We start from the raw sequence: 24,307 nt of genomic DNA, 5'->3' as shown, positions 1-24,307 counted from the left end.
TTCTCCATGTTGGCTTTTACTGTTTCGTATCCGGCAAAACAAAGTATACCATAACCTGAATAAGCTGTTTATATACCACAGTAGTTTCTATCAGAGTACTCCAGTTTGCATATTCAGGTTTCTGGGACTGTAATATATTGTCTCAACCGTGACAAGCAAGCAGGGAATGTGTGGAAATGGTGCTCTCTCTCTCTCTCTCGCTCTCTCTATATATATATATATATATACTTCTATATATATATATATATATTAGAGATGCACCGATCAGGTTTTTGGTGCCGATCACCGATCACTGAAATCAGTACCTGCCGATCCGATAATACCGATCACCGATCACGGTGTCGATTGAAGCATTCTATTTATTGTGTAGCATTATTGCTATGAGGACTATGAGGAAATACATATATATAGCAACTCAAACATTACCGATTTCTTTAAACATTTAGGACTTTTACTTTGAAAAATGTCCTAATTGATACATTAAAATTGTTTGATTGCTATTGTAGGGGATTTCAGATATGTATGGAACACATCTGCATCATTCATTTCCTGGAACTCTTGGGGAAATCTATATACAGGACTTTTCTTAACATACAAAAGTCTGACTTATTTTTAAAAACTCTTCCTTGGTACAGTAAAAATGTTTTAATGTGAGCATAATTTAAGCTAAATCTCAGAAACGATCTATAAAGATACAAAATCAGTTCATTGTTTACTTTTATATGTTCGTGTATGATTTGTCGACATCTTATTTTGAAAAACGGATGTTGTTTTACGTGGTTCTTTCCGCTAACTTTGCAAAACCGGATGTTGTCACTTAAATCCTTCCGCTAACTTTATCAAAACCCTTGCGCGCTCCCGATCGAATGTGTTTACCGTGAGCATCAGTCTATAGGGGCTCAGCCATGTGAGAGTCGGCTGAGTTGACCCAGAGATTCAACTCGGGGGACGGGGACGCCGCTCGGTGCGTGAGGATCCCCTCGTGGACCTCTGACCTCTGACCTCTGCGGCCCTCGCCGGGCGCATTTACTCCGTTGGGGTGCGCCGCGATTGAAACGTCTCTGATAGTTGTCGCAGATGTTACGTCATCTGATCGGCCGTTTTGAGAACGCCGATCAAAACCGATAATGGGAATATCGGCCGATATGGATTGGCGCCGATCAGATCGGTGCATCCCTAATATATATATATAGCTCTTTTCCTCCTTCATCTCCTCCCCTCCTCCTGCTCGGAGGAGACTGTCTGAACACTGCAGCCTAGTTCAACTTGATCATGTAGCTGCTAAACAGCAACGTCGAATAGAACTACTCACTGGGACATGAAGATGTTTTAACACGGACATGCACTCCATTAACCATAATTAAAATGATGCGACCGCTAAATATACTGCATCATGTACAGTTATGTAATAAAGGAATCCCATTTTCACCGACAGCTGTTACATTTTCAAATGTTTTTCATGAAACCCTAAAAATACTTAATTAAGCGGTTCCATCGTTGTTTGCCAACAAGCTCCTGCAGAGTGTTCGCGACTTTAAATGGTCACGGTTGAAAGACTTCCCTCAATTTGAAGCTCACCGCTGGAAATTCCAGCACCAGATCCAACTAAGACAGTTTTTTGATCTCCTGTAAAGATTTGAATGGTGTTGGGGCAATATTGCAACCAGCTCAAAAGGCCAATTATATGATGTGATATTAATGGTGGTCCTGGGCAAGGAAAGGTCATCCTTGAGAATTTTATTGAACGAATTAAAGCGGGGCAAATCATTCCAAAGAGGCAAAGATTCCATATTAACCTTTCAGTATGTTGTAATTTAAGTGGTCTGACCAGAAGCCTGCACCTCCTCTTGGTTGTGCTGTCAGGCTGAAGAATGTGTAGCGTGTGACAGGAGACTTTGGCCAATCCCAGTTCATTTCTAAATGAGCTGCCCCCCCCCCCCCAGTTTAACACCATCTAGTAACAAAGAACTGTGCAAGCACACCTCAGGCAGCAGCACCTCAGCTGCAGTCCTCTGCTGGACACAGTAAATGCCGTTATCAAACGATACCAGACGAAACACTTTCTCTTCCCCCACAACATATCGGGGGCTGTAGGTCAAAATGAAAGCCGAAAACAGCAGCATGGGTCCGTGTACGTTTTGTTAGTTAGTTTTTTTGTTTCATTCCAAATACGGAAATCACGTGGTTTTTTCGTTTTCCGTCTGAAACCAAAAACGACAGAACGGAAGTGCTTAAAATGAAAGTCAAAATAAAAGCCAGTGATACATATTCGTATTAACGTTAGAAGAATATTAATTAATCAATATAAAGAATAAATAATTAAACGGGGATATTTTAACGATGCAAACACATAGCACGTTCAATTTGATAATTTAATGACTTTGCCTGTAACTAAAAACATAATTGTTCTAACAAAGGTATATTATAACTAGGGCTGTGAAACGATTACAATTTTAAATCGGGTTAATCACAGGTTTTTGTGGATTAATCATGTTTAATCACATATTACCGATATTCTCGGTATATTTTGTGAGAACATAGAGATTTATGACAAAAGACGGATATATACATTTATACATTATTCTATACAATGGTGCTGCAACTCAGCAGTTATTTAGCAGTTTTCTTCCATATGGAACATTAATACATCTTCATCCTAAACAGAATGTTTAACCCTCCTGTTACCTTTCGGGTCAATTTGACCCCATTCAATGTTTAATGTCGGTGTTCTTTGGGGTCAATTTGACCCCAGGCTGTTTTCACTGTGTCAAACATATAGAAATATCAACTTTTTAATTTATTTAAAGGGCTATTTAGGTAGTCAACAAACAAACATAAAGTACCTCACACTTAAACTTGGGAAGCAATATTAATTCTAATAATTTTCTGGAGGTTTTAATTGCTGGGGTCAAATTGACCCCGAGGGTAAAATATGTGAGTAAATGTAAAGGTAACAGGAGGGTTAAAAAGAGCATTTTTCTCTTGTTTGTCAACCATTAACTCCACCATGATACAAACTAAAGGCCTCTAGTCTTCCTCTAGCAGCTGCTAAGGCAAACTGACTGTGTGGGTTTTCTTCATGAACTGGGCCGTGATGAAAGGGACGGCGGGGACACCGCTGCAAAGCTGAAACCTCACCGGCCCGGACAGGTGGACAGATTGACAAGTGACTTTTTTTTTGCTCGGTCGATGCGGCGCACGGAGCTCTGTGGTGCGCGAGGCGGAGATCGATAAGTGTTAACGCAAGCGAAGAGACAGAAATGACATGCTGCTGTGGAGATACGATCAACAACAGACGTTTAGTTTAATAAAAGAACAAAGACGTGCTCTAGAGAACATGTCAGGGGGCGGGCCAATCTTTTAATGTCATGCGATCTACCGACACTACGCCGCGATCCACTGGCAGGTCGCGATCGACGTGTTGAGACCCTGATCTACAGGAAGTAAAAGTCGTAACAAGGTTTCCGTAGGTGAACCTGCGGAAGGATCATTACCGATGAACAGACCGTCTGCATGAGAGCGGACAGAGTTCAGATTGAAGTGGTGTATTGGAAGCTCATTTTGCAAGTGACTTTTTTTTCGTCCCGACGACCAACAACAGACGGATTGGAAGCTCATTCTGCGCATGCGTTAAATGCGTTACAAAAAATAACTAGTTAAACCTGTAATTGAATTAACTTGAGTTAACGCGTTATTTTTCACAGCACTAATTATAACATGTAGGAACTTGATATATTTGATAAAAATCATTTTGCTTGATCTACTTATTAGTGTTGAGTGATCTTCTGTCCCTGCGTTGGGCGTCTCTCGTCCATGCATGCTCTCTCAGAACCTGAAACGAAAGGGACAAAATGCAGACCGCGTACAGTCTCTGCCGAGAGTCATTCGTCCTGCTCTCAACACTGAAACGAAAGGGAAAAAGATCGTTGCAGTTAAAAGTTTAACCGGTGCCTGGGCCGCCACAGTTCTGACGTCCAAGTTGAAGCGATTATTCTGTCCCTGCGTTGGGCGTCTCTAGTCCTGCTCTCTGAACCTGATGATTTGGGTCTATTTAAAAACTCTGCGGCTTTGATCCCATCAAACTGCTCACTCCAAAGAGAGCTGACGTTGTTAGTGACATCACACTACTCACTCTCAGTGTGTAAGTAGGACCCACATTTCAGACGGCAGAAACGAAATACGGAGGTGGTATTCGGTTTTTCCGTTTTTGGTTTCAGACGGAAAACGAAAAAACCACGTGATTTCCGTATTCCGTATTTGGAATGAAACAACAACAAAAACTAACAAAACGTACACGGACCAGCATGCCACCGACGTCCCGATGGAACAACAGAGAGCAAGACATAGTAAATGGAGAGCTCTGATAATCAGGACCATGAACTGTAGTTGGAAGCTTTATTCTTAATGTTGACAATCAAACTCTAAATCAACATTTAAATGTTACACAAACCTCTTTGTTTTGCAGATAATGTTAAGGCCACATAGTATTCTTATTAGTATCATATTTGTTGAATTAAATCTAAGTAGTGGGTACCTAGGTGTTTTTCCGACTCCTGATCCAAACATCTCCGGTACGTCCAGAGCGCATTTATAGTCCAGAAGTCAAATTTATTAAAAAAAGAAAGATGTAAATATTTCCAAAATAAACAACATTGGATAGGTTTAATTCATGTTATGCCGAAACACTCTAATAATTAGGAGACTAAAAACAACCCCTTTGCCCCTTTCTTCAAACTTTGCACTCATGTTATGTGCTGTTTAACTGAGTAGAGTTGCACACGCACCATGCTCTATACATCATTTAAATAGGGCCCCCATCTTAAGTTGCCAGTTACTGCTATGCTACTATGCTTGTAAACTTCAGTTGAGATTTTTCCAATGCCATTATTATAATTATACCATTATTAATGTACAAGAGATGTCAGAAAGCGAGATTCTTTCCGTATTTCAATTTTGAAGTAGCTGTTGTGTACTGGCTTGTAAGGGTAGAACATACCACGCCCCTCAATCCTATAAATGCTCATTCAGATAAGGAATACCGCCACAAACAATGTTAACCCTCTCCTCTCCACAACATTATAGCACTAAATTCCCATTTCCGTTTTTCACCTTTCCTCTATCTTTGCATTTTGCACACAACTCCCCTGACCACCCCCCCCCCCCCCTCCACTCTCTCTCTTTTATGCTGTGCCTCAACTCTAAGTCTGAACAATTTGCCCTCGATGTGTTTCAAATTAGATGCCACATCAAATAAGGCTTTGAGTGTGTGTGTGTGCACGTCCTTTAGTATTCTACCGCCATTCAGAATCAGAGTCCTATTAAATTAATCTCTAGAGTTGAGCTCAGTATTCAGAATGAGTAACACAGGGTTGTCATAGATCTGATAGACAAAGCATACGTTGCCATTATCACTGACCTTTCTTTCTTTCTCTCGTTCCTCTAACCCTTCTATTCCTCTGCCTCTCTCCTCTGCAATCATTCAAAGGAAGCGGAGGTAAGTAAATCCATTGTGTTTTTGATTTGATAATACCATTTAAAAACATTCTGCAGCACCTTCCTGGAGGCCACGTTGTCTGGTTGTCTGGCACTCACTTTAAGACACTGACCGTGTTTACATGCATTCGAATAACTGGCTCAGTCGGACTGAAATCGAATTATCCGTTTCATGTCAACACCTTTGTTCGACTATGTGCGGTCCGACTACGATCCGATTAACACCCCTGGATAACTCGATCCAATCCGGTTGATAATTCGACTATCGCGGCATGTAACGGTGAATTGGATTAGGAACTGGACTTTGCGTCTTTGCGCATGCTTGAGATCCCGCCGCCCTCCTCCCTCCCTCCCTCCCATGTCGTGACCCGGAAGTCAAAAGAGACGATAAGTTGTCACTGCCGGGGGCCTGGCCGGCAGAAAACAAACAAACAACGCTATGGAGAACACAAGAGCCACCACACATTTCTGGACCGAAGAGCAGACACAATTTATGCTTAATGTATTGAAGGAGTTGAACATACTAAAGTTCATGGTTCTTTCTCGAAATGTTGATGTTGTTGTTGTTGGTGGTGGTGAAGAGGTCAAGCGGAAATGGCTGTATCAACACGAGTTGTAATGAAAACAGCGCCGCCTATCGTATCGGATATGACATGCTTTCAGCCAATGATTCGAATTACTCACTGCCATGTATATTGGGATAATAGCAGATCCCCCAAAAGATAGCATAGTCCGACTAAAGCAAGATTCGAATTATACCATCATGTAAACGCACTGATTGTTGCAGAGCTGGAGAGGTGTAGCTGATTTAAATGCACAGCAGGTGGTGTGTCTGGTCAGTCATGACCAGACACAAATGGTGCTGTAGAGGTTTTCTAGGTTTCATACCTTCAGGCAAACACGACCAAAAGTATGCAGATACCTGCACATTACACCCGTGTTTATTGTTGATCGTCCTTTCTTTCAAACCTTGCACAATATGCTCAATTGTACTTCAAAAGTTTTCCACAAAACCTCGGCCACACAGTGTATATAAGACTCCTTCCTGTCTGCTGACCTGTGATTCATACCTAGAATCACCTGATATGCTGTAACTTTACTTTATGACCATCAATTCAGTATTTTTGCGTCTTCACACATACAGACCTGATAAATCTGGATGTGCATTACCTTGAAGCACCTAAAGGATAAAAAGCATTTCCTGATCCGAACGTTGGCTCTAATATGTAATGACCTATTTACCAATATACCACTGTTCAGCTTCAAACTGTTATCTTTTTATTCGCTGTAGCTGACAATGGAGTGTACATAGTCTGTCCTTTTCTCTTATTTCATTGAATGCTGTACACTGAAGGATGATGTGCATTTCTTTCTCAGCCTCACCTGTCAAACAGCGACCACATATTTGGTTTTCTTTTGGCATTTGGATGGACACTGAGCAGTCTCCAGTTTCTAGTTCAGACTGTTGATATTAACTCTAATATACTTTAGTTGTTTCTTCTTATTTCCAGTGTTCCAAAAATCCTTCTTTACGTTGCGTTATAATTTGATTACTCTGATTGGTGTTTAAAACACACTCTCTTAATTTATTAATAAAGGAGATAGAGATCCTGCTTTCCAGCCCGGCTGATTTTTCTTTGCCCCGGTCACTGTCGTAGTCACTGACACACACACACACACACACACACACACACACACACACACACACACACACACACACACATGCCTTGCACTGGGCACTACTTAGGATGCAGACACCATCACTGTGTGAGGGCGTGTGGGCGTGTGCGGGTTTGTGTGCGTGTGTTTGTGTGTGTGTGTTTGTGTGTGTGTGAGGGTGTTTCAAACCTAATTTTGTGACATTGTATCCCCCTCTTTTAAGCATGTTATAAGCAAAATATAAACATTTTTATAAATGGTTAACAACATACTATAATGTGGTTGTAAGCAGAGATGTGTTTATTATGACACGATAGTAAAACGGTTGTAATACTTTTAAATGTCTTTAAAGCAGAAGCAGTCATTGTTGATAATGCAGTACATTGAACAATCCATAAAATGTCCTTTCTATGCTTACAACTACATTTTAGTGTGTTTTATGAACCTTTCTTAGTGCCTTTAAATTCAAATGTCTCACAAATGGCGCTCACAGAAGGCTCGGTCGGGACGATGAAGTCATTACCACTCCACAGATCATCAGCACAAGAACATGTGCACTTCTTTCAGTATGATTTGAGTAACTACACCTCGGCAACTAAAATGTAACACGACCGCCTCGAAATCCTTCCTTGCCTCTTATATTTGTTTCTAATTTTCAACAACACTTTATTCTGAACAGTTTTTTTTCATTTCAACCTTGGCATTAAATGTCTTTGTCCTAGTTTAACCCATTATTTACTAGAGCGTGTAACATTCTTTACTCCCCAGTGTGTTTCCTGCAGGTTTCTCTGTTTCTTTGTGTACTATTTATAAACATACAAACAAGCCTCTTCTTCTTCTTTATTGCATTCATTCATTTTTACACAACGCACATATAAAAAAACAAAAAAAGAGAGTATAATGAGGACAGGGTTTCTCAGTAGTTTGGTTTAGTATTTGGGCTTTTCGCTCTCTGATCGGCAAAATACTTCAATGATATTCTTGTTTTTTCATAACACAGTTTCTTGTGTTGTGTTTCCACTCAGGATGACTACTTCAAAAGCTGGGCTCCTGCCAAGTCTCTGGACCAAGGTGAGCCCCGCTGTGTGTGTGTGTGTGTGTGTGTGTGTGTATGTGTGTGTGTGTGTGTGTGTGTGTGTGTGTGTGTGTGTGTGTGTGTGTGTGTGTGTGTGTGTGTGTGTGTGTGTGTGTGTGTGTATGTGTGTGTGTGTGTGTGATATCATGCTTACAGTATATTCATGCACACTGTGTGTGGGGCCGAGGATCGATCTCAAACATCAAAACTTTGACTTCTGACCAAGTTGTGTCTGTAGTTGGCATTAAATGCTTGACCAGCTCCCGGTTGTTCGTGGTTAGTACAGCGTGATCTAAAAGAGGAAAGCAGACATATTGTCTGGTTAGACCGTAACAACAATCTAAACAACACGAGACACAATGAGAGGTTAAATTATTAAACAACGAACTGACAGAAGTATCATCTTACAATGTGTCGGTAGCAATCTTCCTTTGGTCTCTTCCTGTAAAGCACTTATCCCCAGTTTAGTCCAGAGGGTCATTTTCTTGAGTGAGAAAAGGTTATTCCACAAACCGAGGCTAATGTGCTCATTACCAGGGATTAATAAATCTTTTAGATCTTCGTTTGCTTTCAAGTTAAATGAAGCAGCCTTTAAAAGTGTAGCACAACTGAAGATACTTTACATATCTCTTATCATATGAGGCTCATTCACTCCTATTCAAATACTGTCAAATTACTTTGTAGACTTTTGATTCAGATAAAGATTATTCATCTTTGTACACTTCACATATTGTAATAAGATCGGCTCAACCGAAACAAAAAAACAAAAAAAGTGTTGAAATTGCAGCCATCTTCTTTGAATTTATAAATCATATATATATATATAAATATATAGTTAGTATAATAACACATAGCATATACATTAATGGTTTCAACAGTTTCTCATTAGATGATAAAACTAGTGCAAAATCACCTGCTGGACAAAAAATAAATTAATATGTACATTTTCAGAATATATATTGAAGGAATGTTTGCGCGAATGTTAATATAATAAAACATGAATGCACTAAAAAAATAATTGGACTACCATTTTTTTTTTTAAAGCGCAGTAACAATTTCCACAAAGAAATTGTTCGTCATTCAGAGTTTTCTTAATGTTTTTTTATCCAAAATGTGCAAGTGAATTTGACTTTCCTTACCTTTGAGAGTAATCTTTACTCCAGTTGAGGTATACTTATTGTATGTCAACTTCACATCAATTGTCTTTCACTAAGATGTGTAGGTGCGTTGTTTCCATCTTGTGGGAACATAAACCTGTTTACACGGTCACAAAATGAGCATCCTCAAATAAAGTAAATCATTAACATTGTAGGGTAAAGACTTGGAGTCAATGTAAAGTCCCCAAAAGCATTGAAACCACGACCGTGTGTCTTTATATGTGTGTGTGTGTGTGTGTGTGTGTGTGTTTGTTTGTTCCAAGGCTCAATGCTGCTACTTTACCGTGTCATACTGCTTATGGACTTACCATAGCAACAATGCCAAGTCCACTTATCAATCACTCTTCAGCGTGTAATGCTCTTAGACCCCCAGTAAGCCTTGACTTAACTCAATTATTGCAAAACACTCATTTACTCTCGATCACGCTCACACACACACACACACACACACACACACAGGCACAGCCTCAGCCTCAAGAAGGGGGTTGATTTCATCACAGCTCTCTGAACAGCACAACAGACTTTAAATCGTTCTGCCACAGAGTGTGCTCTGTTCGGTGCCGGCTTGTTTTTTGCATATATAGCACGGTAACTGTAACTCTTGAGGGAAAGACTTGCTGAGCAGGTTTATCTGGGCCAGCTCCTCGTGGAAACTGAGCCTAATGAGAAGAGTATCATATTATAGTGTCTGAGAGGGAACTTAAGACAAAAAGTAAACAGAACTTAATTTTCTCAACCAGGGACTAAAATAGAAGTGGCTGTCGTCACCCATTGGTTGGTGGACTGGCGGTTTGACGTCTGAGTTCATCATTTTGGATGTCGCCATCTCTGTGTGTGTCGGGCCAATTAACTTTCATGAAAACAGTGTGTTTTCAGAGTGAGACCGGACAGCATTGTGGTCGCAACATGTCAATCACAAGGCCGGCACTACATATAGAATATCCTGCTTTATGGTCATTTTAACTCTAAATGGGATCATTATTTACTAAATAAACATCATGTTGTATTGCATGTTTTATGAGGTAATACATTAAGTGAGTCGAAGAGTCATTTTCTCGTAGACTTCTGTACAATCAGACTTCTTTTTGCAACCAGGGAAGTCACCCCCTTATGGCCATTAGAAAGAATGCACATTTAAGGCACATTAGCTTCACTTCTCAGACCACCACACCAGAGGTCACCAAGAGGTCACCATCCCATTTCCAGTTGTATGTTCCTCTGTGTTGATATCTACGTGGTGAAGGAAAAATGCAGTTTTTTACAACTTGGGATTTATTCTAGAAAAATAATGTATAGCTACACTTGAAAAACAGTCAATGTTGTTTTTGTAAACCATAACCACGATCATTCCCTAATCTTAACCAAATGGTTGATACTGTGACAACAAAGGTCCCCTTGCCATCTTACTCACCTTGGGGTTAGTTTTCCACCTATATGTGCAAGTGACATTTAGATTTTTTTTTATAGATATTTCACAATTTAATTTTGGTGAGTACCATGTTACTATATTGGTCAGAACAACAACATATAGATATACCAAATGCAAGTAAACATAGTTTTCTTTTAACTGTGGCAGGAGACGCTCACAGTATAAGTTCTTAAATCTTTTTTGTATTCTTCCTGAAAGCTCTTTCCTTCTCTCCACTGCCCACACCACCCGGTCCACTCCAAGGTGTGAGTCACTGCAACCCTCTGACAGGACAGACTGAGGTGACTTGTCCTCTTGAGAATGTGGCATCTGTGCACTTCTCTCGAGAGGCATTCAGTGTAGTTGAAGAAAAGACGAACTTTGTGCCAATTGGACTCTTTATAGGAGTGCATAAAAAAAATGTTCTCAATCTTTTTTTCGCCTTGTTCTGCTGCAGCAATCCACTTCAGCTGCAATGTGACTGCTCTCCTCCTGCAGAGCTGCTAACGTCGCTATGCACAGTGCAGTTGCTCCCACACTGACAGCACACCTGGGAGTAATGGCCAGAAAAACAATTAGACAGTGAATAAATAATGTGAATCAATCTGTTCTGCTTTGGGAACGTTTACGTATTCCATGTGTCTGAATTGCCTCGAGTGGGCTCTATTTTCAGCCAGCTGGTACTGCAGGCATCACACTCAGAAGTGGTAGCTTCACCTCATGACTCCAGCCGGTGTCAGCATGACACGCTTTTGAATAGGAGTCATCCAATGTGGGGCATGACGCCTGGACTCCTGTCCTAAACAAAGCTACCACACAGACTAGTTTGGCTTTCTGAGTGTGTGGCCAGATTACAAACATCATATTGAAATGGCCAGTGTGACCACAGCACATACTTGCAGATCAATACAGGAGAATTGAGAGCGCCATCCGTCACCACTTGCTGATCTCAGTTTGACTAATGAGTCACTGGTCGCCCTTGGAGGCTAATCAGCAGCAGAAAGGTTGATGGGGAAGAATCCAGTCCCCTGAAGAATCCCATGCCAATTAATGCTTCCCTCTGTAGCGTCTAATGAATGGAATCACTGGGATCACAAATTACTTGTTGGTGAAACTGAACGGCAAGCGAACAAATCCAGCAGTGGTAAATGTTTTTCAGGATTAATGAGGTCCAGCAGTGGATTTGTGTCTTACTTTGGAGCTGTGGTAAACTTGCACTTCAATCCATGTTAATCCTACAGAATTTGAGAAAAACTTCAGAATCCGATGAGCCCAGCTGGCCGCTTTGCTTCTCTGAAAGGAACACGTACCCCCTCTCATCAGGATACTGATAATAGCAGCGTGTCAAGATTCAAGATTCAAGATTCAAGATGTTTTATTTGTCACATACACACACAGGGTGTGCAGTGAAATGAAAGTGGCAATGCTCAGCAGGAATGTGCAAGGGCAACAAGTACACACTATTTACAAATAAAAAACAACACAATATTTACAGTAAGTGTGTGTGTGTGTGTGTGTGTGTGTGTGTGCCTAAGAGGGGCAGTTGTGTGGGTCTATGTGGGGTCCTGGTGAGGTCGGAGTTCACAATCCTGATGGCCTGAGGAAAGAAACTCCGTCTCAGTCTCTCTGTTCTTGCAGCGTGACTACGGAGGCGCCTGCCTGACCGCAGCAGCTGAAACAGTCTGTTGTTGGGGTGGTGAGGATCCTTCATGATCCTGCCGGCTCTGGTTCTGCACCTCCTGGTGTACAAGTCCTGCAGGGTGGGGAGTGTAGTTCCAATAGTGCGCTCAGCCGAACGCACTACTCTCTGCAGAGCCTTCCTGTCCTGAGCGGAGCAGTTGCCAAACCAGGCTGTGATGCTTCCTGTCAGGACGCTCTCTACAGCTCCAGAGTAGAAGGACTGAAGGATCCTCTGGGAAACTTTAAATTTCCTCAGCTGCCTGAGGTGGTAGAGGCGCTGCCTTGCCTTTCTCACCAGAGTGTCTGTGTTTGTTGACCATGTCAGATCCTCGGTGATGTGGACTCCCAGGTATTTATACCCGCTCACCCTCTCCACAGTAGTCCGTTAATCCCCAGTGGTGAGTACGTCCTCTGTTGTTGTGCCCTCCTAAAGTCCACAATCAGCTCCTTAGTTTTGGTGACATTCATGAGGAGGCTGTTGTCCTGGCACCAGAGTGACAGATCAGCAACTTCCTCCAGGTAGGCCTTCTCGTCGTTGTCGGAGATCAGGCCCACCACCACTGTGTCATCCGCAAACTTGATGATGGTGTTGAAGCTGAACCTGGCCACACAGTCATGTGTGTACAGGAGTACAGTAGGGGCTGAGGACGCAACCCTGGGGATCCTGTGTTCAGGGTGAGGGATTTGAGGTGTGTCTGCCCACCCTGACCACCTGTGGCCTGGCGGTCAGGAAGTCCAGGATCCAAGCACACAGGGGGGTGTTCAGTCCCAGCTCAATCAGCTTGCCGGCCAGTCTGGAGGGGACTATGGTGTTGAAAGCTGAACTATAATCAATGAACAGCAGTCTGACATAGCCCCCCCTCTGGCTGTCCAGATGAGAGAGTGTGGTGTGCAGTACCTGGGAGACAGCATCATCCGTGGATCTGTTTGTGCTGTTGATTCAGTTCCCCATACAGTCCCGTTTCCTGTGTGAAAGCACGCCTGATTTCAAGTAATTGTTTTCTGTTTTTTGTTTGTAGCTGGTATGATTTTCCCAGACTGTGCTTTTGCAAGTATGAATGGCTTTTCTGAGGCTTAACCAATGTGTAACAACATTAAGCCTTATTTTACACAGGGTCTCTGCATATTAGAAGCTGAGCAGTCGTAGATTAAGGAACTTTGTTTTGTATATTTTGATCTGATTTGACACTAGGTGTAAAATTGTGTTGTGTTAAAAAACCTTTGGGTGGACTCGAAGAAGGTCAGAAGAAGAAAAGCTATAATAAAAAGTGGTTTGTTCAAAAATAATAATAAGTTGTGATACAGAGCATGTTTCTCAGCTGACTGTAAATCATTCACAGAGGGCCTCAGACTGCAAGGAGAAATAACTGTCCTCCGGTAAATGATGCACACCGAGCCGGAACTAACATCGTTTTTACAAACTTTAGTTCATCGGCCATATTCGCCTCTCATTGGTTTAGCTTTACAGCATGTGATTGGTTAAACGTTTCACAGAAGCTGAATCATCAGCACCAGTTGGCATCTCCTCACCACCGGCCCTTGACGTCATCACTCTGCTCCTCTGTTACTAAGCACCGTCTCTTCCTTTAAAGCAGTTGTTATTGCCAGATAGTTCTGATGTTCTCCAGCTCCAAGATGACCCCTGAACTCGTACCTGACCCAAGGCCCTGTGTTCAGTGCAGGGTGCAACATTCCTGGAGCTAGATTTGCCTTTCTTCCATGTTACGAATACACATTGTCATAAGGCTCACTAATCCTTATTGTTTACATCCTTCTCAGTATCTTAATTGTGTGGGTTATAGTAAATTAGTGTCAGTTATAGTAAACTATTACATTTTAAGTTACACATAGTTATAGTAAATATTCAATTCTACAATTGCCTTGAGATTGTAATGCACGTTTTGTTTTGAAAAAGGTTGTAATTTTGCTCATTTTTATCTTTTTCTGAATGTTTTTGCACACCAAGAAGCTCCATCACCACGAATACAGATGTAGGAGCTGTAGAAGATGTGTGTGATGCTGTAACTGTATTTTAAACACCAACAGAGAAGGATGCCGAGAGTGTTTTAAAATGTTTCCCACCGACATATGTGAATACTAGGGCTGTCAGCGTTAACGCGTTAATCTATGCGATTAATTTGGCCGCGTTAACGCACTAAAATATTTTAACGCAATTAACGCAACTTTTTTTTTTTTTTTTTTTTTAAACCGCGGCAGTACGGTTTGACACTGTTTCCGTTTTTAAAACAATTATTTCTCCGCGAAAATAAGGAGCATAAATCAGTTTAACTCGTGGATGAATCAGTCGGGTTTCCTCCTGCTCCTCCTTCCTCCCGTCTCCCCCTCTGATACACAGAGGAACGAAGGGGCGACGTGTCGGGTGACGCGGCGCGGAAAGAACTCGTCACACGAAACCTTCAACGTGATTTGTCAATCCGTTTGTCTGTCAACATTTCGGGGAAAAAACAACCAATGAACACTCAGTAAATCACAAAGGACCTCCCACCTCACAGGTTAGGCTCATTTAGCAGCCTGTCAGTCAGAGAACCAGAGAACACGGCGTGAGGACAATGAGCCTTATTTCAGAGCTGAGATTGTTCTGGAATGTTTGATGTATAACACGTGGGGGTGTGTCACATGCAAAAGACTTTAAACGGTGAATTTAATTTATTTTGTAAAATGTATAAAATGAGCCCAGCCTCCAGAGGGTTAACGTGACATATTTGAATGTCAGTCAGTTACCAAGGCCACTGGTTCTGCTGCTGTTCAGTGTTAAAGATGACAGGACCAATGGGGTCTCAATATACTTCTTTTTTTTAACTAATCTGATGTTTCACTGAAGAAACAATTTATCATCCATGATATTAAATACCTCGCTGGCACTTTATAGGTAGGAGCCTCTTTGAAAACACAGCTCTGTGTGAAGTTTTGTCTTTAAAAAGAAGGAAACAACTTTTAAGCGCGATTAATCGCAATTTCAAAATGTGCGATTAATTAGTTAATTTTTTTTAATCGATTGACAGCCCTCGTGAATACATTTAGTTTTGTGAACATGTATGGTATACATTACATTAACTACATTACAGTTACATGTGTGGTCTCTGTGTCAAAAAAGCAACATGGGAGCAAATGTTGAGCATAAGAAAACCTCACATGAAATGTTCTCGGAAAACTGAAGAGGTAAAACTTTCCGTCTGTTTTCTCTTGCAGGCATTTTCCTAAACTGACAGATGTTTTATAAAGTGCTGCTTCCCACAAAATATATTCATGCAGCAATACAGTGCCTGCAACTGTGTCTCAATCTCTGCAGTTACAGAAGTTTCTCTCCCTTCAGACTTTTCTTTAAACATTATCCTCACTTTCTTCAAATTCTCAGTTATGTTCTTCATATTTCTCTCTCAGCAGCGCTTCACGACGTACGCCTGCGTGTTTTCTATTGTTTCTGAAGTATTGAGTTCATCGGAAGGCAATTACATAATGATGAACAATGGGGGACTATGAATCAACATACCACAGTGATGTTAACACACACACACACACCTGTGAGAATCAGTTGTAGTCATTTATAAACATATTTGATGAGGTTTGGTGATAATTATCACATCCCCCCTGTGTAATTGGCCCTGCTGGAAACCATTAGTACGAGGACTCGCCAACTTGCTGTCCCTTCCAGCTCCACTTACACATTCTTCGTCTGTCAGAAAGTACAATGTGACCATGTCACAGCAACTCAGTGGGGCTCTTCGACACAAACTCATCGGAGGCCACGGAGCTCACCATGGTTGCCATCGCTCGAGATCTCTGTGACTAAGATGGAAAGGTTTCTTTTGTCAAATCAATATCTAGTTCAAATATTTTGCACTTTGCACTTAGCTGGATTAAGAAAATATGATGAAACCATTGCTTGGATTTGATTTTTGATTTTCACAATATACACATTGAATTTTTGAACTGATAACACATTAATTATGAAGCAAGTGATACGACTTATATTTCAGAAATAATACTAAAGCACTGTGAAGTTTACTTTGCCTGTAGTTCTTTTTAACTGTTCATTACATGTATTGACTCGTCCCTCCCTTTGGTCAAAATGCACAGATGTGATTGTGTGATCTTAAAAAATAGGAAAACAGTCATTAAATTTAATCAAGTTTTACAAATGACACGCCGCACAGGGACAGCGAGGAAAGGTAATGTATTCATTCAACATGACATACTCTTGCCAGTTTATCCAATGTTGCCGACCCCAGCTTTAAATGGGACAACCCTTCTTGGCCTCATTATGCATGAAGACAGAAGAAACCTTGGCCACATTAACTTGTTTCCATGGTGACAGCTCATTGACCAGTCACCTGCCAGTCATGGATGGTGAACCTGTTCGGCCTTTGTACATGACGTGCTTGCTGCTCTGTAGCGCTGTAAGGAGGGAGGTGTGTGTGGGTGACACTGGCCCGTGTCCCAGGCAGCCGGGTGGAATAAAGACACATATGCTCCTCAGATCAGGGCTTTATGTTCTTAGTGAACCTATTCAAGCCCAAAGCAGACCCAGGACCAAGAAGAGACATTTTGCAGGAGCTGCTCTCTTCAAAGTGAAGTAGTCTCCGGATGGCAGTAAGGACAAATGAAAATACTCTCTTTTTTGTTTCTGCTTTTTGTGATTTAAGCCAATAAACAAACCGTCAAAACATGCACTTATGTGTATATAGTAAAAAAATACAACACAAAAAACAGGTTGAGTAAGATCATTTTCCAATGTTTTTTAATCATTTGCTATATCACACATTTTGAAGAATAAAAAAATATGGTTTCGGTATTTATTTCAAGAATTTAAAATGACTTTCATTGTTGAGGCAAAATAAAATATCTAGCAATTTTGCAGCAGCAGACAAAGGGATATGAGCTCACACACCCACGTTGGTCTACGTCAGGGGTGGCCAACCCGCGGCTCGCGAGCAGCATGCGGCTCTTTGCCTGGTGTCATGCGGCTCTTACGTTCATATCTAAGTTTGTGTTTTTTTGTATGTGCGTGTTCGCTTCGCTTGAGTTCAATACGGTATTTTCGTCAAACGCGCATCTGAGTGAGATGAAAAAAACGCAAAGTTTCCCAGGGCAGGGGTCTCAAACTCGCGGGCCAAACGCGGAAAGACCACATCCGAATGTCGAGCGGGCCGTTCTACGGTGGGTTACGCGAATGAAAGTGTCCGAAAATCAAACACTGCACTTACGCCATGAACGCCGCATTATGGGCAGCTGGATGTCCCGCACTATGGCTAAAGTAGTTTACGGTGACGCTTTCTCCAGCCGCCCTCAATTCAGCGGACACGGTGTAAGAGCAGCGTTGCGGGAGAACCGCATCCGAATGTCGAACACTCTCTTCGGCTAAAGTGGTTTATTGGTGGGCGTTTGATTACTCCAGCCCCCCATAATGCGGCATTCATGGCGCAAGTGCACCGTTCGATTTTCGGACACCTGTTCTGATTGACACCATGTGAAGGAATTGCTTCGAGTGGCAACAACGGAATTAAGCCAGATTTGAAGAGGATTGTTCAAGGCAAGGAATCCCATAAATCCCACTAAGCAACACGCATAGTAAAAGAAAAACGCTATTGTAAATTATTCTATTTTTGTTTGTGGACTTGGTTGAACTGAGATAATGTGTGTTTGTGTGTGTGTGTGAGACAGTGTACACAATGTTCATTGTTGAACATGACAGACCTGTTGTCTTAGTACTGTAGGAGTCCATTTCTGTCATTATCATGTTGGTGTGTGACATTTACAACAAATCTGGTTGATCAGAGGTGTGTGTGTGCGTGCGCGCACACATATGTGTATGATGTGGCTCTTTGCGGTGACACAGTAAAAAATGTGGCTCTTAGTCTCTGACTGGTTGGCCACCCCTGGTCTACGTTGTTCATACAACACACACCTCGTGAACACATTCACACACACTCACACTGTGGTTGTTGATTTTCCTCTACATCCACCTGTGACTGACCACAGCAATCTCAAGGGTGAGCGGATGCCTTGTAGTCATTATAATGTCAGCCATGTCCTGACATTTACTTTTACTTTACCCGTTTACAAAGAGTCACACAATGCCTGCTGTCAAACAATCTTCCTACAATACAAGCCGAAGAACACTGTTGACTAGTCACACAGTCCGTCATGTCAAAGTTGTGACTTCTTTTACTGAGCAATGAGAACCAACTGCTTTGCAGCCACGTAAACACACACAATGCTTCACCACGTTAAGGCGATGTGTCCTTCAAGTCAATCTATTCATTTTTATTCAATACTGGTTTTCTACATCTGCATTATTTCCTATACTTTCCCATCTGTACCCATTACAGAGCTGCCCTGAAAGCCCCAGACACACAGAGACAAGCGGGAGAGCAGGCCTTGGCAGCCAATAACAGTTTCACCGTCAGCAAGACCAATGAATGTTAGAATCAGTATTCTGGCTATTTCTATGGAGATGGGGAGTCAATGGGAGGATTCAAAATGGCAGGCAGTGCCCCATTTTGACAGCCAGTCCAGAGGAGCGCAGGAGAGTCAAACTGGCAACCGATGCTCAGAAGACACAATACAAGTTAGCTTCACAATTGTCAGGTGTTGTCTGTTTTTCTCATTAGATTCGGTAGTGAATAAGTGGTTGCCATGGGAACCGTGTTGGCAGCGGAAACGGAAGCCATTTGTGATGCACCCTGGCTTGGCAGCAGCATCCTCAAACAAAAGCCTTGAAAATCTGGAGCTTCCAAATTGCCAATCAGCCTGATTAGACGTGACATTGTGTTCTCCCAGCGGAGTGTTCGTCGTTATATATTTCATCAGCTATTTCTCCAACTCACTCAGCCTCCGTCCCTGTGAAGATATGCCGTCTGTCTGATCCCATTCCTCATCGCTCCATCGTTAATCTCCCCAAACTCTGTCACTGCTTCTCAATACATGCTCATGTATAACCATCTTTGATCTGCGCCTGGAGAAGCTAAAAGAATTAGAAAGAGAGAAGATGCGAAGAAAAGATACAGATAGGGCAACAAACAACAGTGAGCACCTTCGGTCGGTGTATTAAATGGAAGGTGAGCTGGAGCAAGAACAAAGATCTCATTTCAGTCTCATGCACTAAGGGTTCGTAGCTCGCTCCCCAGGCATTCTCTAAACATTGTTTACCGCTCTGATTTTAATGGCTTGTTGGCCACATCATAAAAAGTGACTCAATATCCACGACCCTCGGCTCCGCTCTTATCTGGCTCTTTCAGAGGGGTGATCGCTCCCGGTGTCGAGCCCTAACGCATAAATGGGACTATCAGCTGAAACGCACACCTACACGCTTCAGTGATTTCCGGCGTCTGCAGTGAATTAACCAGTCACACACACGGATGGTAATCAATGATACCTGGAGCCGGCCGAAACGCAGAGGAAGGGAGTACACGTAGTCACGCCAAGGGTATTGTTCATTTAATGAACAGATGAAACCAATCATATCAGCAAAGCAGTTCAATTTCTGTTTAGGATGCGAAAGAAGAATTGCTTACGGAAGAATAGGCCCTTAAGGAGCTAGCGCCGAGAGAAATGGTTATTAATAAAGGGTAAATATTAGCAGATGGAGCCACAGTGAGTAGAGTGGATTGCCCCACATGTCCAGCTTTGAAGCACAGAGACAAAGCCAAAGATGAAATGAACGGCAACACTAAGCTGTGAATCAACGGACTGCAGTGTGGAACAGTCTGTTTTCAAGGCGAGGAACACACAACATGACATCACGTCGAGAGAAGACTGAACGTGTGCGTGATTATGTCTGTTTTCATGTTGCCCTTTGTGCCCCGTGGAGACAATGGAGCCTCCTGTGATCATCGTAAATTAGGATAAATACACTTAAGAGGATGTAGGCTGACAGCCATTGCGAGCGATGATCGCATGAGCCCCCAGGTTAAATGCCAGCTTGTGGAAGTGACGGTGGCATCAGGCAGTCTCGAGGGGGGGAAACACAAAGACGTACAAGGCCTGGAGAGCACTTGAGAGAGATTGCCTGCACAGAGGATAACTCCGATAAGAAAGTCATCCAATAATGAGGAGGAGAAAGGTCTGGTAAAGAGTATCCAGAAGAAAGAGTGGAAGAGTGGAAGAATAATGAAAGAAAAGTTCACATTCACCTCCACACATACTTTGTCCTGTTCGTTATATAACAGGGGTCGGCAACCTTTTTTCTATGAAGTGTTATTTATTTTATTTTATTGTTAATCAGTGGACCATATTGACACGGTTGATATGTATATTTATTATCACATCAACATTTCAATCTCCAACATATGTGTAATTGTAGCCATCCATAAAGACCAAGTGCTGAGCAACTTTTAAAATAACTACTCAGGACATCGTAATAATATGAGAGATCCCCCACCATCATAAAGACATGCACCGCAGCCTCACCCCGGTTCGTATGGATGTGAATGAATGTTGGTGGTGGTCGGAGGGGCCGGAGGCGCTGATTGGCTGCCACGCTTCCGTCAGTCTGCCCCAGGGCAGCTGTGGCTACTGATGTAGCTTACCACCACCGGGATGACTGTGTGTGTATGACTACTGGACTCTGGACTGTAAAGCGACTTCGGGTGCCCTGAGAAGCGCTATATAAAATAAATGATTATTATTATTATTATTATAGATCATTTACCAACTATCAAACCAACTTTCCACCAATTGTCAGCTGTACAAACGGCAAGGCAATGAGTAGTAACCAATGAGAGGCAGAGTAATGCAGGTGGGTGAATAGGGCAATCAAACTAAAGTAAATAAAAGGCCGCGCAACTGCCAATGGTTGTGACAGAGGTGATGTGGCACCTCAACACTTCCAAAAATCTCACACTTATTGCCAGAGCGCCAATTGTTGAGCTACTATGAGCCAATCGTGGCCTGCCTGCCAAAGGTTGCCTACCACTCTTCAATAAAAATACAGCACTTGGATGTGTTTGGGAGTTCATCATCTCAGGGTAATGGCACAGCCTACGGACAGACATGACAACCCCCCCTGTACCTCAGTGTTTGGCTGCTCCGCTCACCCCGAGGCTCTGCCACCACTGGCCTGCTTCCATATGGGAGGTTGTACAGCACTGTGGATGTAAAAGGGAGGATGGATTACTGTTGTAGTATCAAGATGAATAGGTGCATTACTGTGTTTTTCCCTGGCTGAGTTTACTTGTTTTGTTGTGCTTGGTCATGATGCTGCGATGGTTATTCCTCTCAGACGAGAAGAGTATTGTTCGTGTCACTTTGCAGCACCGCTAAATCCATCTTTCAGGAGATTAAAAGCATCATATCACACTATTCTTGTTTTGAATTGGGAATTGGGGGCCGGAGTTAGATGAGCAAATGTATACCAACACATGACTCCATTAGGAGTGATTAGCTTAGACAGGAAGTCGGGTTAAACAGCTCTTACCAAAATAAAATAAAATAAACCAGCAGCTTCAAACCATAGAAATTAACTTGTTTTATATCTTGTACTTAAACCGTACAAAAACAGTATCCTAACAATGTGAGGTTTTTGTGGAGCTCTGACATTTAACTAGCGCAGTGGTGCATGGCAACCAACAGACATGTTACATTATAGTTTTTACATTAGTGTTAGTCTACTTATTAAACAAAAGAGATCCAACCTGTTCCCTTTTCCTTACAATAGTCATGCAGAGCTAACCTCGTCCATTATAGCACAGACATAGCATTTGCATCAATCTTAAAGCCTACCACAAATAAGCATTTTTTCACAAATTGTTGAACTATTATTCTAAGCATGTAATAACTATTCTGATCATTACGTGTTCTTAATGTGTTCCTTTAGAGCGAGAGGCTGAACCAAGCAGATATGGAGACCCGGGAACCAAAGCTCACTCTAGCTCAGCCAAGAAGACAGTCCAGGATGGTGAGTTCGGCAACATAGTTGTCATCAGGGTGGGGGGGGGGGGGGGTTATCGTGGAAGAAATAGCTTTTGCTAACATACAGCAAATATGTGTTAATGTTCCTGTTTTTCCAGCTGATTTGACTAATCTCATTTACTTGTGATATCCTCTATGTGCTGCTGGGCTGTTTCGGTGCTGATGTGGGTCAATTATTATATTAATAATAAGAGTTGGATCATTGCAGATTATCAGGTATAATAAGTAATAAACACTCTCATTGCCAGTCGTTGATGTTTCACAACCGAATGCTGCATTCATTTACAGCAGTTTTTAGCTCAGTTAGTTCTCCATCCTGTCTCAGGTTCTGTGTAGCGATGGCAGTGTGGAAAAGAGAGATAACCAGGCGCGCAGCTCGTCATCTGAACCAGAACGAGCATGGCGAATGGACACAAGATGATCAAAGCTCAGCCTGTCAGGAACATGGAGCTATTTTTAGGGTTAGCTTGAGTACGAACACCATGGTCTGTTAGTGCAGGCGAACACAACATTTGTAATTTAAGATTTAGCGAGTGAGCAGTGATGTACTCGGGTAAAGATGACTCCCTTTCAGATCACAGGAGAACACCCGTCAGTTCTAGTGTTTGCGCTTCCAGTTTAGCAGAATTTAACAAGCCAACGTGGGAGTAGTGGGCTGAAATCATGTGTTTTGCTTGAGATTACCGCGGGTAACATTTCCATGAAACTTTGCAGTATATGGAAAACATATGCAGTTAATTCGACTTTTCGACAGTTTTTGTCTTTTATTTTTGTCGTACAAAATAGTCATGCATGTGGGCATCACATTTTCTATCTGCAACACAGCATATATTGAGGTCCTTTTTTTAGCATTTAGCCGAACACTGTGAAAAGGCAGAACAATCAAAGTATAAACATTGTCTGAACAAATATTTAACAACTAAGATTAATCAGTGTTTAAAGGAGCAGTGTGAGGATATTATTTATTCACATTTATTCACTACTTTTCGGAGCCAAAGCAGCTACTTGAAGGCTATTTGATTTGATAATAATGTAACAAGAAAAATGTATCAATACAAATAAAATGAAAACTTATAATTAATCAAAGCATATACGAGTCATTGTGATACATAATTAGCCCAATAAGATAAGTCACTCAAATGTAATATGAAATGGATTAATGAATCCCTCCACCATGCACCCGGTGTCATGGTGAAAAGCACGAGGCTGAAACACCTTGTGATTTAACACGGCTCTCGTATCCACGAACCGGAACTTTTCTCCATTATATGCTCGTAAATCCTGGTTGAAGCCACAACAACCTGCAGACTACTGCTGTAATCAGTTCATGAGTTGACAAATGGAAAACTAAATGTGAAACCAATTGGTAAATCAAATGCAAATTGAAAGGCGATGGATGCACGCATTGTGTTCCGTTCGTTAGGTAATTACAAAACCAATGACACATGTTTTGATCTAATTCAATGAGAGATAAGCTGCATGGTAACATACAGTAATCCACAGTATCAAAGCCTATGTGCATATACAACAAGAGCTGCAGCCATATTGTGCTGCTGTGAGATTCAGCCTGAACAGCGTCCCGTTCCCTGAGCATCTTCATGTACTGGAGTGAGTTCAAACACAGATGGCGTGGTCTGTCCTGAAGGTTATTGACAAGTTTCTCTCGTTATCATCTCCAAATAAATATTTACAACACCGTAGAACTATTTATATGTCAGTTTTCATGAAATGATGTTGTCTCACAGAAATCTGCCATTCACTGATTAATACATTTTACTTTAAGGGAAGAGTGAGAGTGCTTTTTTTCCAAAAACAGTGATCTTGCCAGGCAGTGAGTTGTGAAAGCCAGACGTGTCATAAGCTCCTGTAGAAACCAAGGGAGTCGCTGGTGTTGAGCCCACATGT

The 24,307-nt window shown here is 41.9% G+C and overlaps 1 protein-coding gene across 3 annotated transcripts in view; it reads left to right on the top strand.

Moving 5' to 3' along the window:
* The window catches only part of spock1 (SPARC (osteonectin), cwcv and kazal like domains proteoglycan 1), a 116,914-nt gene that overhangs the window by 44,549 nt on the left and 48,058 nt on the right, over positions 1-24,307 (top strand). For all 3 annotated transcript variants that reach the window (XM_056439522.1, XM_056439520.1, XM_056439521.1), the window contains exons 3-4: positions 8,178-8,223; positions 22,308-22,388. In XM_056439522.1, coding sequence (XP_056295497.1) covers positions 8,178-8,223; positions 22,308-22,388 — 127 coding nt within the window. The remainder of the gene's footprint in view (positions 1-8,177; positions 8,224-22,307; positions 22,389-24,307) is intronic.

Source organism: Pseudoliparis swirei, chromosome 19 (assembly GCF_029220125.1).
Source record: "Pseudoliparis swirei isolate HS2019 ecotype Mariana Trench chromosome 19, NWPU_hadal_v1, whole genome shotgun sequence".
NCBI classification, from domain to species: domain Eukaryota; kingdom Metazoa; phylum Chordata; class Actinopteri; order Perciformes; family Liparidae; genus Pseudoliparis; species Pseudoliparis swirei.
The sequence above is the reverse complement of the archived record's forward strand: the minus strand, read 5'-3'. Positions and strand labels throughout refer to the sequence as shown.